At 41.8% G+C, this 16,208-nt stretch overlaps 1 protein-coding gene across 9 annotated transcripts in view; it reads right to left on the bottom strand.

The window, feature by feature from the left end:
- The window catches only part of STARD9 (StAR related lipid transfer domain containing 9), a 121,278-nt gene extending 112,538 nt beyond the window's left edge, over window positions 1–8,740 (bottom strand). For 6 of the 9 annotated variants that reach the window (XR_011465683.1, XM_070378133.1, XM_070378130.1 and 3 more), the window contains exons 1-3: window positions 8,587–8,740; window positions 3,478–3,547; window positions 1,614–1,730 (exon numbers count right to left, since the gene is read on the bottom strand). Coding sequence is in view for 5 of the 9 variants with exons in the window: in XM_070378133.1 (XP_070234234.1) it covers window positions 1,614–1,730; window positions 3,478–3,547; window positions 8,587–8,633 (234 nt within the window). In the remaining 4 variants the exon portion in view is untranslated. Of the gene's footprint in view, window positions 1–1,613; window positions 1,731–3,477; window positions 3,548–6,031; window positions 6,115–8,171; window positions 8,454–8,586 lie in introns of those variants that run through there. The other 3 variants (XM_070378131.1, XM_070378132.1, XM_070378135.1) reach the window with 3 other exon arrangements.
- Between the last annotated feature and the right edge of the window lie 7,468 nt (window positions 8,741–16,208).

The raw sequence follows: 16,208 nt of genomic DNA on the forward strand, positions 1-16,208 counted from the left end.
AGTGAGGTGCTCATATTATAACAGAAGGGACCAACAAAAATAACAAATCCCACAGTGGTCTAGGATCTTGTTTCCACGTGGTCCCCTCAAAAGGGAAGGATGGGGAATTATACTTCCATGATTTAGAACTATCCAATCATCTTCAGAAGTCTCCACTAGCAGAAAAATCAGTACTAGTAGACCTTGCAGATGTTACAGGTCTGGCTCCAGACCAACACAATAAAGTGAATAATTGCAACAAAGGCAGTCACGTGGATTTTTTGGTTTCCTAGTGCATACCAATGGAGAAGGCAATGACACCCCACTCCTGTACTCTTGCCTGGAAAATCCTATGGACAGAGGAGCCTGGTAGGCTGCAGTCCATGGGGTCGCGATGAGTCAGACACGACTGAGCGACTTCAATTTCACTTTTCATTTTCATGCATTGGAGAAGGAAATGGCATCCCACTCCAGTGTTCTTGCCTGGAGAACCCCAGGGACAGGGGAGCCTGGTGGGCTGCCGTCCATGGGGTCACAGAGAGTCAGACACGACTGAAGCAACTTAGCAGTGCATACCAAAGACAATTTATACATATTGCTGTCTACTAAGTGCAATAGCAGTATGTTTATAAACAATGAACAAATCTTAATTAGAAAATTCTTTAAGACTAAAAAATACTAACCATTATCTGAGCCTTCAGTGAGTCATAGTGGTGACATGACCAGAGATAACCATAAAAATGGAATAATAATTTAAAAATTTTAAATATTATGAGAACTACCAAAATGTCACACAGAGACACAAAGTGAACAAATGCTATGAAAAATGACACAGACAGACTTACTCGATACAGAGTTGCCACAAATAGTCAATTTGTAAATAATACAGTATCTATTAGGTGCAATAAAACCAAATGTCATAAAATGAGGTATGCCTATTCTGTCCTCTAAATCACTCAAACTTGATAAAATGGTATCTTTAGCATAATTAGGGAACGTTTCACAAAGGATTGAAATACTAAGCAGAAAAGACACTTTGGCTTTTTATTCAAAGGCATATAGACTGATAGGCAATGGTTGTCTAGGGCTCTTCCCCAAATATATCCATTTTCAATACTTTTTCCTAAGGACATATTCCTCTAGTATTCTCTTTCTCATTTAAGAAAGAACATATGAAAAGCCAAAGATATTATTTTTCTAATTTTAGAAAGGACCCTGGCAGCTGCTAGGATAAGAGCTACTGTCTGTGGTCACAGCAGTGAATCAGGCAAGGCTTGCTGGCCATCACAGGGACCAAATGCATGACCTCTGACAGTGCTCCAACCAGGACAATGCTGCTGCTTCACAGCAACAGAAGTCCTATGTAGACCTCCTTGACCAGACCTGCTGCCTTGGAAATTTGTGGGAAAGCTAAGCAGCAGGAAGGATGACCAATAGCGTTAGCCAGTAAAGGCTTGGCTCATCCTCTCAGTCCTCAGCAGATCTGCTGCAGACAACACTTCCCAGACCAAAACATCATTAGTTTCTGACCAACCTACATAAGTAAGAAATAGCCAGGGCCCAGATTCCACGTTAATTTCCCAATAATTATCCAGTTATAAAGACCTTGGGAAAGTGAAGGAAAATGACATTACCACATCCTGAGAGGCATACTGGGGATCCTCTGGGTTGACTGACCAGTAGCAGTAATCAAAGCCAAATGCCACAACCTTCTCCCGGGAGTCGCCAAAGCCATTAGGTCGACCGTCCACCTAAAATTAAACACAGAATCTAGTATCTTCTCTACTGTAATATCAGAATCAAATCAGAGGCACTTGATTCCTCTGCTTGTAGATAGAGATACCTGGACTGATCATGAGAACCTTTATGATATCTACCTGAAAGGGGGGGGAAAAAGTAATCTTTGTCTTCATCTTGTTAGGTACAATGAAGCAACAGAGAATTAAATGTCTATCATATTATCACATATCTATATATAAACCAGACCTGTGAGGCGTAAGACCGCTTGGGATAAAAAACCTCTCCTTCCCTGGGCCTCCTCTTCTTACTATCATTTCTTCTCTGAGTATTTCTATAGAATATACCAGTCCTGCATGAGTAATTCAGTCCCTGGGCCTGACAGGCTCTGTCAACCTAGAGCTTGCACAGAAGTCCCTGGGGTATCCACCTCCAGAAGGCACGTTGGACAGAAGAGCTGGGCCCAATCCAACTGCTCGGGGTAGAAGAGAGCAGCTTGGAAATTCTACCGACCTCCAGGTACTGGGGAGAGTGGCATTATTCACAGAAATGCCTATCTTACTACTTAATATTTAGATTCTGGACAGGGAGAAACAATCCCTCGAACTGGGTACTAAAACCCACAGTAGAATGAGGCTGACAGAATGACGAAGAGATTCTGAGTGGATAACTGGACTCAGAAAAGAGGATAGCTGGCCAGCGAGGTGAGCAGGGGGCAGATTAGAGTGTGATCTTGGCCAAGATTTATTCTTAAGAACCAAAAATATAAGCTCTCAGAACAAAGCAGCTGAAGTGATTAGGCAACAGAGATATAAATAAGAGACAGGAGAGAATGACAGGTCTTTTGTCCCTGGGGAGCTCCTGTTGAAAGTCTGGCAGGTTTCTCTCTCAGCAGTGAGCTACTGACAAAAGGAAATGGATCACATCACGGGAGGAACACAAGAGTGGATGTGGCTGGAGGGACTGGGGTCCAGAAAACCTTCCTCCTGCAAGTCAGCTTCCTCAGCTCTCAGGAACATCAAATACCACCTGCAAGCTGACCACAGCCGCATTCACATGGCTGGCTTCCCTGTCCTCCACTACTCAAGGCTCAGAAAGAAAGAATCCCTTCCACTTCCCCTGGCCTGGGAAAAGAAAAGAATGGGATGGAGGAAATAAGCCAGAGGAAGTAGTAAGGGTAGGGAAGGAAGTTGCCAGTGTCTGTCTAGTTGTGACTCAAAGATCAGTCAGATCTATGGAGAGTATTTACAGCAAGACTTGGGCTAGTGCCCAACTCTCTTCTGGGATCTAAAGTCTTTACTTGGCCTCACTGTGGCTAAAAATGAGTTCTGTATTAGCAGATGCATACTAAAACCCCTGCTAATGCTTCTCAATGAAATGATATTCAATAAGAAGATTGAGCCAACGTCTAATAGAAGGTCAGGTAAGTTAAACATACGAACAAATTGTCCCCCAACATGATTTAAGCTGGCCATGTGTTTACTTTCAAAATATCTACTACTAACCAGTTTCCAAAATAGCTGTATCCCATTTGGTAGAACTTGGGTTCCAGTAACTACATCCCCGGAACTTCTTCCCTGTTGTATTTTTATATTTGCTTTGTGGTTGGTCAAAGCTCTTCTAACAATTCCCCTTATATGCCCTTTCCTCTTCCACTCCCCCTCTCTAAATGCATTCACATACACACCTTCACCCCAGAAGTCACTATAATTAATACTAGTTCTTCAGGGGAAAGAAAAAGGAAAACAATTTTAGGCTTACCTTTAAATTCCTGATTTTTGCCACTTTGCCATTAACTTCCACAATAATTTTTCCCCCTTCTTTGATCTCCCTAGAAGCAAGACACAAATTTTTTAAATTAATCAGGAAAAGAGCAGCTGAGACCAGCACTATTGGGACAAAATATTTCCCTACTGCCATCTCCACAACTGGGGTGTCTGAAGCAGTCCCCGAGCTGGCATGCTTCTCTGGATTGTTAGAATTTGGCTTGGGAACAGTGAAGAGTCAATGTTATTGGGTACCCTCTATGTGCTAAGCATTGTATTAAGTACAGCATACGCTATACTTCATCCTATGCTATCCTCTTAACACACCGTCCTGACATAGCTTCCTGACAGATCTTTTTTTTTAATAAATGAAAGACTAAGGGTGAGAAAAATTATGTAATTTGTCCAAGGTCACACAGCTAGCAGTGGCAGAGCCTGAATTTAAATCCAGATCTGTCTAAGCACAAAGCCATATGCCTCAGAAATCAGGCTTGGGAAACCCTGAGAATATCCTCGGCACAGCATGGCATCATTTCTTGTTTCCTCCGATATTTTCAGCATAAATAAATATAATGATATATTTTATTTCATTATAAAATAATGAAAAAAGTTTCAGAGTCCTTTCTGTTGAGACCTGAGAACATATTTCCTAAATCCTTTCCTTATATTATCTTAAGTCAGAATAACAGCCAAGATCCTTAAGGATCTTCCTAAATTGTAGTTATGTAGTAACACTTCTAACAACTAACCAATGCTTAAATTCACTTTAAGGGGCTTAATCCAAGTGATTCATAAAACTGAAGCCCAAAATGAATGGAATACACTCCATTCTAGATATGAAATCTTTTTTCACAATATAAAGAGCTTTAGCTAAAGTGCTTAAGGCCAGGGACTTCCTGGTTGTCCAGAGGTTAGGAATCTGCCTTCCAATGCAGAGGCATGTGGGTTCCATCCCTGGTCTGGGAAGATTCCACGTGCTGTGAGGAAACTACTGAGCCCACGTGCCTCACTTAAGACCTGACACAGCCAAATAAGTAAATAAATATTTTAAAATAAAGTGCTCAAGGCCAGAATATTAACAGATGGGAGTTAACTCACTGGCACTTTCTGCTACAGTGAAAACTATCAATTAAATTATTCCTGGCCTGGGACCTGAAAGTTGAGAAAATATGTCCAATGTCATTTTTATCTTCTCTCAGCGTTCCCAGGATGTGGCCTTGAGGACTTGGGGGGAGGGGATGGCAAGGGATACACAGTGAGACAGGGGTCTTTAGATTTAAGATTATTTTTGTACACTAGTCAGTGCATTTGGAATAAAGTACTGGAAAAAAATTTCCTTCTCCCAGGTGATGGCATTCCTGGTACTTAATTTCCTCAAGGCTCTGATGCTCTTTCTTTCATATTTCATACTAGACAGAACTTAAGGCAGTACGGATATACTTTGTCCCCCAGGATTATAAAACTGCATCCCCTGCCCCTAGCTCTCCTAAAGAAAATCTTTCAGTTTTGGTGTTAATTTTTTTTTCCCTTCTGCATTTAAAAGTAGGTTTGATTCTCCCTTTACCCACTATAAAATACACAGGCTATAATAAAATTGAGCAACAAAGAAAGTAAGAGGAAAAACTTTTGCAAATCTATTTAATCTAACTTTTTTAAGTGAGCCCTTTCTTAAGGATTCACCTAGGACTCTGGCATAAAGCAGCCAAAATAAAAAAAGGTCTTGAACTTGACCTCTTGACAAAAGGATATGACACTATAGTTGGTGAGATGCCACCCCTTCCCTGCCTGGCCCACAGCCATTGGTAACCTAGTGGTTCCAAAATATTCTAAAACAAAATGAAGACAAATTAAAGTTGAGCAGAAGAGAAAGAAAGAACATCAACCTCAACAGGGCAGCTGACTGCACAGAGTTCAAAGAAGTCTGCTGTGGCTACCACCACTTGCCTCTGGGGCCTGAATTCTACCAATAGGCATTCATTCCTTAGGATTAAAGGTTTTGCAAAGGAATAAATCCTCAGTTACACACTGACTCCTAGGACAGTTTCTCAAAGTGTGGTCCACAGGCTTCACTCATTAGAATTACAGGAGGTGGTGGAGCTGCTGCTGCTGCTGCTAAGTCACTTCAGTCGTGTCCGACTCTGTGCGACCCCATAGACGGCAGCCCACCAGGCTCCCCCGTCCCTGGGATTCGGAGCTAGCTAATTTGAATTCCTTTTAACAAGTTGTATTATAACAAGCTCCCCAGGTGAACTGTATGTATCCTATAATTTGAGGATCACTGTCTTAGAAAATGGCCAAGCCATTTCCACTTGTTATCTACTCATTTATACAATTTAAAAAAACAGCTAAGAACAAGGAGGAATAAAAATAGCTGTTAAAAATTATATAGCTAGCACTTTATCAGACACTTAAAAGCAGCCAGGCTCTGTTCTAAGTATTTTTAATGTATCCTTTCATTTAATCTTCACAAAAAACCATTGAAGTAGTTATACTATTTCACAGATTTAAAAAGAAGAGCACATAAAGGGAATATAGTTTATGATAATTACCTTTTTGAAAGGGCAGTGGAAAGTGTTCCGGAGCCTACAGTATTGGCCAATATGTTCTGTCAATGATGATTTGGGACAAACAAGCGGCAGCATCTTACAATGAGACACAGATTTTCTGATTATGAAAACAACTGTGTGGTAAAAGGGAGTGCACTAAAACCATTTTCCATATTATCATTTTATTGATGGTCTCTACTAGTCCTACTGAGCAAACAGGCATTTGAGAAAGAAGTGCAATTTTTCTGTAATCTCAGGAAGGAGCAGCTTGGTTTGGTGAATGGAATCTTGGCTCTACCTACTTTTAGATCTTTAACAAAACCAATTTCTCATCTGGAAAAATAAAAAATGGAAGCTTGAGCTCTAAGATTTATATCCAAGTACCACATAAGATCCAATGACTTTGTTAACTGAATCTGTGCTGATTACTTTTTTGAAGGCTGGGACAAATCACATAATCAGTAAATAGCCTATGTTGAGATGAGCCTCAGCGAAGGTGGTGGAAGTTAACAAACCCTGGAATACAGTGTGGTGAGAAGAGGGGAATAGTTTGGACTTCTTAGCTGGAGTCACGCTGGGTTTATTCATCCCGGCTCCTGAATCTTCAGCAGGCTATAATCCTCTCATACCTGGGTAACTGCTGTCTTGCCCTTCTACCCCTTGCTGCTCAAGGCTCTTAACCTGAGCTAAAAGTTAATAAGCTTTTCAAACTTCCCTGGTGGTCAGTGGTTGAGAACCTGCCTGCCAATGCAGGCGATGCAGGTTCGATTCCTGGTTCGGGAAGATTCAACAGGCCACAGAGGAACTAAGCCTGTGCACCACAACTACTGAGCCTGCGCTCTAGAGCCCATGCTCCAAAACATAATAAACCACCTCAATGAGAAACCCGCTGGCCGCAACTACAGAAACCCCACACACAATAGTGAAGACCCAGGACAGCCAAAATAATAATAAATAAAATTTATTAAAGACTTAATAAGCTTTTGTGCCCTTCTTTTCCCTTCACTTTTGTTTGACATGTTATTCTCTACTGTGACTGCCAAACTCTTGCCAACTCTTCATTGTAGCATGTGGGATCTAGTTCCGGACCAGGGATCGAAATCAAACCCCTTGTGTTAGATTTGCAAGGTCTTAGCCACAGGACCACCAGTGAAGTTTCCATTGTACTACTTCTGTCTTTTCCTACTTTTTTGTCCCTTTCCCTTATCACAGTGCTCTCATTATTCTGTCAACTGTATGACTTTTCAAGCCAGTCACCTTCAGTCAGTACAAACACAGACCCTGCTGTGCTGTGTGCTGTGCTTAGTCGCTCAGTGAACTCTGTCCAACTCTTCGTGACCCCATAGACCGTAGCCCACCAGGCTCCTCTGTCCATGGGATTCTCAAGGCAAGAATACTGGAGTGGGTTGCCATGCCCTCCTCAAGGGAATCTTCCCAACCCAAGGATCCAACCCCTGTCTCCCACACTGCAGGCAAATTCTTTACCAAATGAGCCACCAGGGAAGCCCTACTCCTGCTAGAGCCGAATTTTGTTCTGAGAGACAATGTCTTTTTCTGACTGCTTTGTCCAATTTTCAAGCCATCTTGTGTCCTGGAAATTTTTAAACCTCTCAAATAGTTCCAATATGTGCCTTCAGGTCCCAAACCACATTCTGCCAGGTTTATCTCCTACCACTCATCTCCCTCCACACAGCCTCTCCTCAAAAGCCTGAAACTTTTGTTTCCTAAGAGCCTAAGTCTCTCGCTCTGTATTTTCACAGAATGCTCTCTACACCTTCTCCTCTACCTGTCAGCAAAAGCGTTTGGGTTCAAACACCAAGCCTTCTGTGAAGCCTTCCCTGACTTTCCAAACATGTGAGTGGAAAAATCAGTATGAAGGGAAAGAAATTATGGACCCTGGATGCCTCAACAGCTGAGGAGTGTAGGATCAGATTCCTGCATGAAAAACAAACAAACAAACAAACAAACGGGAACTGGCTACGCTGAGGGAAGGGCTTAGAATGACTTCCCCCTACTTCACACTTCTGAAGTCGCCCACAGAACGAAACCACGATCTCTCTGAGCCTCAATTTCTCTCTTATGCCTTACAACCTGCTTTCCTCCACTTCTTCACAGAGAAACCCATGTGCACGCAGAAACTCACCATTCTCCCTCAGTCCTTACAGGTACTCCAGAGCCACCAAGAAGAGACAGTAGACCGCCGACCCTTCCCACTTAGAGATACTTCCCAGCCCTTCTCAGCGTATCCAAAGAGAAAGGCTCAACCTGGGCATCAAAACTTGAGCCGTGCGCGGTCCCTCAAAACTCCTGCCGGGACACAGGGACTCCGGGGACACGGACAGGACAGCCCACCCCGAGGCTTTCCACTAAGTGCTCCCCGCCAGGGCACTAATCGAAAACCCAACCCAAGCCAGGCCTTTACGGTTTCCGGACGCTGGCCCCTTGGGCCACTTTGTGTCTGATTTCTCCGCGCCAGACTCACTGAAGGGAGAGGCGGGGACCCCGCCTTCCCTTCAGCTCACTTGACGCCTCAGGCGCCCCCTCCCGCCCAGACTCACCTCTTACTGAGGGGCCGGACCCTCACCGCCACCCGCACGTTGGCCATCCGTCGGCCAAGGCTCAAACCCCGCAGGTTTGCCCCGCTGCAGCATCCCCGGACCCAGCCCCAAGTCAAGCCAGGACCCAGCCCCGGCCCGGGTGCGGCCCCGCTTGCCCCACGCGCCTCACAGGACGACCCCGCCCATATGCGGGCCGACGCCTAGCCGGGGTGGTGCCTGCCGAGCCTCGGCCAATCCTGAGCTGGGTGGGCGGGAGGACGCCCGGGGCGCCCCGCCTCGCTCCGCCCACGCGCCTCACGGGACTGCCTCTCTCACAAGTGGGCCGGAAGCCCAGCCAGGCCTGAGGAGCCTGGACCAATCCTGAGCCTCGCGGTCGGGGTGGTGTAGATCCTGGCTGGGTAAGGCTGGCTCCCGCTTCAGAGAAACTAGCTTTTGTTTTTCCAGTGTCCGAAGCACTACAAAGTCTAGTAAATTCGTTAACACTAGACAGTTTACAGTCTCTGTTTAGTACGCTTAGTAATGTACTAAATCCTTTATTCTCTGCATTCGGCTGATCTGTCAATCCTGTGGTTAAATTTTAGGGGCAGAAATGAAGTGGGGAACACCGATGTTTCTGCTGTTCCCTTCAAGGGGCATTGTCTTTCCTTTAAGAGGCACTGGATTAGGGGTTTAGAGTTCTCACTGGCGAGCTTCTCTTAGATTGTGCTGGAAGCTCAGCGCCACCCTGACAGAGTTTCTGATCTTGTAGGGAATCGTATCGGACAGAAATGGTTCATTAATTCATCCAAGAAGTAACTACTTAGTACCTGCTCAGAGTCAAGTGCTGTTCTAAGGCCCTGGGGATACAGTCCTAACATTGGTGGAAATTAGAATCCACAGGGAAGGGAAGAAGAGAGTAAATACGTGAATATATAATATGTCGAATGGTGCTAAATGAAACATTTTGGAAAAAGCACGGTAAGGAAATTCAGTGATGGTCTCTGTGTGTATGTAGGGAGAAAGGTGCTGCTTTATATAGGATTTCAGAAACTGGATGCGTGTTGGAGGGAGGAGCACTTGCAGGTATTAGTTTATGTATTTAACAAGTATTTCCTAAGTAGTCATGTATTACGATCAAGGTCATAGCAGTGAAGAAAATAGGCAAACCTCTGACCTCATGCAGCTTGATGAGAGAAACTAATAAGTAAAACAATTTAAGTAAAATGTATATCAGATTAGCTAAGGAGTGAAAATAAAGCAGAAAGGAGGGTAGGAAGTGAGTAAAGAGGGTGTTCAAACTGTAAATAATATGGCCAGGGAAGGCCTTGAGAATGTGACACTGGAGAAAAATCTGAAGGTTGTAAAAGAAGAGTGATGCTGTTCTGTGGAAGGGCAGTTTCAGACACAGGGAACAGCCCCTGCACTTGGTAAAAACCTGGAATGTTAGACGAACAGTAGGAAAGCCAGTGGGGATAGCATGGAGTGACAGAGGGAGAGAATCATAGAGGTAGCATGAGGCCATGGTAAAGCCTTTGGATTTTATTCTAGGTGAGCTGGAAAGCTACTGGACAGTGTTAAGGACAAAAGTAAAATTATTGTCAACCATAAAAAAGAATGAAATAATGCCATTTTCTGCAACATGGATGGACCAAGAGATTGTCATACTGAGTGAAGTAAGTCAAAGACAAATAACATATGATATTGCTTATATGTGGAATCTTAAAAAATGGTACAAATGAACTTAGTTATAAAACAGAATTAGAGTTACAGATGTAGAAAACCAATTTATGGTTATGGGGGCAGGGAGGGAGGGATAAATTAGATATTGGGATTGGCATATCCACACTACTATATATAAAATAGATAACTCATAAAGCCCCACTGTATAGCACAGGGAACTCTACTCAATATAATGACCTATATGGGAAAGAATCTAAAAAAGATGTAGGTATATGTATAACTGATTCACTTTGCTATACAGCAGAAATTAACCCAACCTTGTAAATCAACTATACTCCAGTAAAAATTTTTAAAATTAAAAAATTAAGTAAAATTATGTGATCTATATTTTTAAAGGTTTACTCTGGCTACTGTTTTGAGACTATTTTCAGGAAAGGGAAAGGATTGAAGCCCAAGAGGGACCAGGTGGAGGCTATTTTAGTACTGCAGTGGCAGTAATAGAGTCATGGTGATGTCTTTATATGTCAGGCATGTTCCAATAGTAGTTTACCTATCCAGCCGCCTCTCTCATCTGTTTAAATGGACTCATCCCTGGAGTATTGGGACAGCTGGTTTACAATACAAATTCACCTGGAAACCTAGTCTTCTGAATGACTTCTCTACTCACTGTGCTTTGCAGTGGGAAAAATGGCTGTATTAGGGAAAATAGTATGACAGTTCCTCAAAAAAATAAAAATAGAGCTACCTATGATCCAGCAATCTTTCTTCTGGGTATATATTCAAAGGAAATGAAATCACTGTCTCAAAAATATATCTACATCTTCATGTTCATTGCAGCATTATTTATGATTCGCCAAGATGTGGCAACAACCTAATTGTCCACTGAAGGATGAATGGATACAGAACATCTGATATATATATATATATATATATATATATATATATAGTGGAATATTACTCATCCATTATCAAAAAAGAAAATTCTGCCATCTAAGACAACATAGGTGGGCATTATACTGAGTTAAATAATTCAGGCAGAAAAATCCCGTATGATCTCACTTGTATAGAGAATCTAAAAAATCAAACTCATAGAAACAGAGTAGATAGGGAGAATGAGGATATGTTGGTCAAAGGGTACAAACACCCAGCTATAATAAGTTCTGGGGATCTAACGTATAGCAGGGTGATGTTATTTAATAATGTTGAAAATTGAATTTGCCAAGAGAATACATTTTTTTAGCTCCTAGTTTGCTTTGTGGGTAGTATATCCATTGATCTTTTCCTTTGTTAATTGGAGCACAGTTGCTTTACAAAGTTGTCTTAGTTTCTGCTGTACAACAAAGTGAATTAGTAATTATTGTTGTTGTTCAGTCTCTCGGTTGTGTCAGACTCTTTGCAACCCAATGGACTACAACACGCCAGGCTTCCCTGTCCTTCACCATCTCCCAGAGCTTGCTCAAACTCATGTCCATTGAGTCAGTGATGCCATCCAACCACCTCATCCTCTGTCATCCCCTGCTCCTCCTGCCTTCAATCTTCTCCAGCATCAGGATCTTTTCCAATGAGTCAGCTCTTCCCATCAGGTGGCCAAAGTATTTTAGTTTCAGCATCAGTCCTTCTAAAGAATATTCAGGATTGATTTCCTTTAGGACTGACTGGTTTGATCCCCTTGCAGTCCAAGGGATTCTCAAGAGTCTTCTCCAACACCACAGTTGAAAAGCATCAATTCTTTGGTGCTCAGCTTTCTTTATTGTCCAATTCTCAAATCCATACATGACTACTGGAAAAACCATAGCTCTGACTATATGGACCTTTGTCGGCAAAGTAATGTCTCTGCTCTTTAATATGCTGTCTAGGTTTGTCATAGCTTTTCTTCCAAGGAGCAAGCGTCTTTTAGTTTCATGGCTGCAGTCACTATCTGCAGTGATTTTGGAGTCCAAGAAAGTAAAGTCTGCCACTCTTTCCATTGTTTCCCCATCTGTTTGCCATGAAGTGATCAATAACCTCAGATATGCAGATGATACCACCCTTATGGCAGAAAGTGAAGAGGAACTAAAAAGCCTTTTGATGAAAGTGAAAATGGAGAGTGAAAAAGTTGGCTTAAAGCTCAACATTCAGAAAACGAAGATCATGGCATCCAGTCCCATCACTTCATGGGAAATAGATGGGGAAACAGTGGAAAGTGTCAGACTTTATTTTTCTGGGCTCCAAAATCACTACAGATGGTGACTGCAGCCATGAAATTAAAAGACGCTTACTCCTTGGAAGGAAAGTTATGACCAACCTAGATAGCATATTCAAAAGCAGAGACATTACTTTGCCAACAAAGGTTTATCTAGTCAAGGCTATGGTTTTTCCTGTGGTCATGTATGGATGTGAGAGTTGGACTGTGAAGAAGGCTGAGCACCGAAGAATTGATGCTTTTGAACTGTGGTGTTGGAGAAGACTCTTGAGAGTCCCTTGGACTGCAAGGAGATCCAACCAGTCCATTCTGAAGGAGATCAGCCCTGGGATTTCTTTGGAAGGAATGATGCTCAAGCTGAAACTCCAGTACTTTGGCCACCTCATGCGAAGAGTTGACTCATTAGAAAAGACTGATGCTGGGAGGGATTGGGGGCAAGAGGAGAAGGGGACGACAGAGGATGAGATGGCTGGATGGCACCACTGACTCGATGGACGTGAGTCTGAGTGAACTCTGGGAGTTGGTGATGGACAGGGAGGCCTGGCGTGCTGCGATTCATGGGGTCGCAAAGAGTCGGACACGACTGAGCGACTGATCTGATCTGATCTGATCTGATGGGACCAGATGCCATGATTTTTTTAATGTTGAGTTTTAAGCCAGCTTTTACTCTCTCCTCTTTCACCTTCATCGAGAGGCTCTTTAGTTCCTCTTCAATTTCTGCCATAAGGGTGATGTCATCTGCATATCTTGGGTTATTGATATTTCTCCTGGCAATCTTGATTCCAGCTTGTGCTTCATTCAGTCTGGCATTTTGTGTGGTATACTCTGCATATAAGTTAAATAAGCAGGGTGACAATATACAGCCTTGATGTACTCCTTTCCCAATTCTGTATCAGTCCATTGTTCCATGTCTGGTTCTAATTATTGCTTCTTGACCTGCATACATACAGGTTTCTCAGGAGGCAGGTAAGGTGGCCTGGTATTCCCATCTCCTTGTGATCCACAGAGTCAAGGCTTTAGCATAGTCAATGAAGCAGCAGTAGATGTTTTTATGGAATTCTCTTGCTTTTTCTATGATCCAGAGGATGTTGGCAATTTGATCTCTGGTTCCTCTGCCTTTTCTAAAACCAGCTTGAACATCTGGAATTTCACGGTTCACATAATGCTGAAGCCTGGCTTGGGGAATTTTGAGCATTACTTTGCTAGCATGTGAAATGAGTGCCATGTGTGGTAGTTTGAACATTGTTTGGCATTGCCCTTCTTTGGTATTGGAATGAAAACTGACCTTTTCCAGTCCTGTGGCCAGTGCCACAGTTTTCCAGATTTGCTGGCATATTGAATGTAGCACTTTCACAGCATCATCTTTTAGGATTTAGGAAATATTTAGGAATATTTAGGAATATTTAGGAAATATTTAGGAAATATATTTAGGAAATAGCTCAGCTGGAATTCCATCACCTCCACTAGCTTTTTTCATAGTAGTGCTTCCTAAGGCCCACTTGACTTCGCCCTCCAAGATGTCTGGCTCTAGGTGAGTGATCACAACATCATGGTTATCTGGGTCATCAAGATCTTTTTTGTATACTTCTACTATGTTTTCTTGCCACCTCTTCTTAATATCTTCTGCTTCTGTTAGGTCCATACCATTTCTGTCCTTTATTGTGCCCATCTTTGCATGAAATGTTCCCTTGGTATCTCTAATATTCTTGAAGAGATCTCTAGTCTTTCCCATTCTATTGTTTTCCTCTATTTCTTTGCATTGTTCACTTAGAAAGGCTTTCTTATCTCTCCTTGCTATTCTTTGGAACTCTGGATTCAGATGGGTATATCTTTCCTTTTCTCCTTTGCCTTTCGCTTATTAGCTATATGTATACATATATCCTTTCCCCCATGGACGTCCCTCCCACCCTGGAATAAATCTTAAATATTCTCACCACCACTACCACACACACACAAAAAAAAGGTAATTATGTGAGATGAAGGATATATTAACCAATATTAATGTTTCACAATGTATACATGTATGAAATAATCATGTTGTATGATTTAAACTTCCACAATGTTATATGTTAATTATTTCTCAGTAAAGCTGGGATGGGGGAAATATTGCTATGTTAATATATTTCTATCTTGGCAATTCCCTGGCAGTTCAGTGGCTAGGATTCTGTGCTTTCACCCCGGTCAGGGAACTAAGATCCTGCAAGCCGAATGTTGGAGCCAAATACATATACATTTTTTATATATATATATATATATATATATGTATTTATATAAACACACATTATGTTCCCTGACCACGGTGAAAGCATGGAGTCCTAGCCAGGTGTGTGTGTGTGAGTGAATGTGTGTGTATGGAGTCCTAGCCAGGTGTGTGTGTATGTGTGTGCATATATATATATATATATATATATATATCTTATGTGCATGTATATTTCTATCTTCAGATTGGAGAAGTTGGCATAACAGTATTCTATATTTTTAGTTATATCACTCATAAGTATTTCAATATGTGCCTTTGAATGATGAAGTCTACCTTTTTAACATAGCCGTAATACAATTATCACAACCAAAGACACTAGTTTCCTAACACCATCAAATACATAAGTTTTTTAACCATCTCTTTGTTTGAATGAGGATCCAAATATTGGTTGATATGTCTTTTAATCTTTTATTCAGTAGCTTCTTTGTCCCCCTCCTTTCCTGCTTTGGCATGTTTTTGTTTAAGAAACCAGGCAGCTTTTTCTGTAAATTACCCACAGACTAATTTAACAGATTGATCACTAAGGTGATATTTAATTGTTTTTCTATCCTCTGTATTTTTTCTGATTTAGTATTTCAATCTAGAGCCTTCATTAAATCAATTGGCACCTGTCTTTCTTTTTGTGCTATTTGCAGCCACTAATGAGCATCCTCTGAATTAATTAGATCATCATTTCATTAAGAGCTTAAAGGTTCTGGACCCAGTTTCTAACAGGTGGGGGCAGTCCCCACTGAAGTGACTTAGCAGCAGCAGCAGTGAATGGTTTTTATGCATTATCTTGTTTACTCTTCCCAAGAATCCATGAAGTAGGTACTGTTATCATCTCATTTGAGAGATGAGGAAAGTGAGACTGATACTAAATAAGTTAGAAAGAATACACAGCTAGTAAATGGTGGAACTTGGATTCAAAACCAGATCTAATTCGCCTTTGCTATTACTGTCCGTAATGTAATAGCTAAAGACAAGCCCTGTCTCTAAATCTCTGAATTTGGAGTGGGAGATGGAAAGAATATAAGATGTGCTTGGAGAGAAAAGGCAGCTCAGATTACTGATATACTGTTCAGTGAGTCCCACCTATCATCAGGTTTTCTGCAGAAAGCCTTCCATCCTGCAGTTTTTCAAGTAAACGTTTATTGACCAAGGTAAATTTTTATGCCCCACAAAAGCTAAGACTCAGAAAAGAAAATATAAGTTACAGAAAATATTATTAGTATCTACTGATCAAAAATAAGTATATGTTGCCATCTTGAGGTAAATTAATTTTTGACAAGGAAGCATATTGACTCTGTGTAGGGTCTCCTTGAAAATGTTATCTCACCACAGCCTTCAGGAAATGAATGACTTCCTTTTTACTAGCCTTCTACACTAAAGTGATTCTAAGTCTCAAGTAAGATATTTGACTCCTGTTTTGGTACTCTAAATTTGGGTAGTGCAACCTTGGATGTCCATCATCTCCTAGGAAAAGTTCATAAATTGCTAGACTCCTGCTCTTACTACATCCTAATGTAAATCTTTTCCTAC

Source organism: Bos mutus, chromosome 10 (genome assembly GCF_027580195.1).
Source record: "Bos mutus isolate GX-2022 chromosome 10, NWIPB_WYAK_1.1, whole genome shotgun sequence".
NCBI classification, from domain to species: Eukaryota; Metazoa; Chordata; class Mammalia; order Artiodactyla; family Bovidae; genus Bos; species Bos mutus.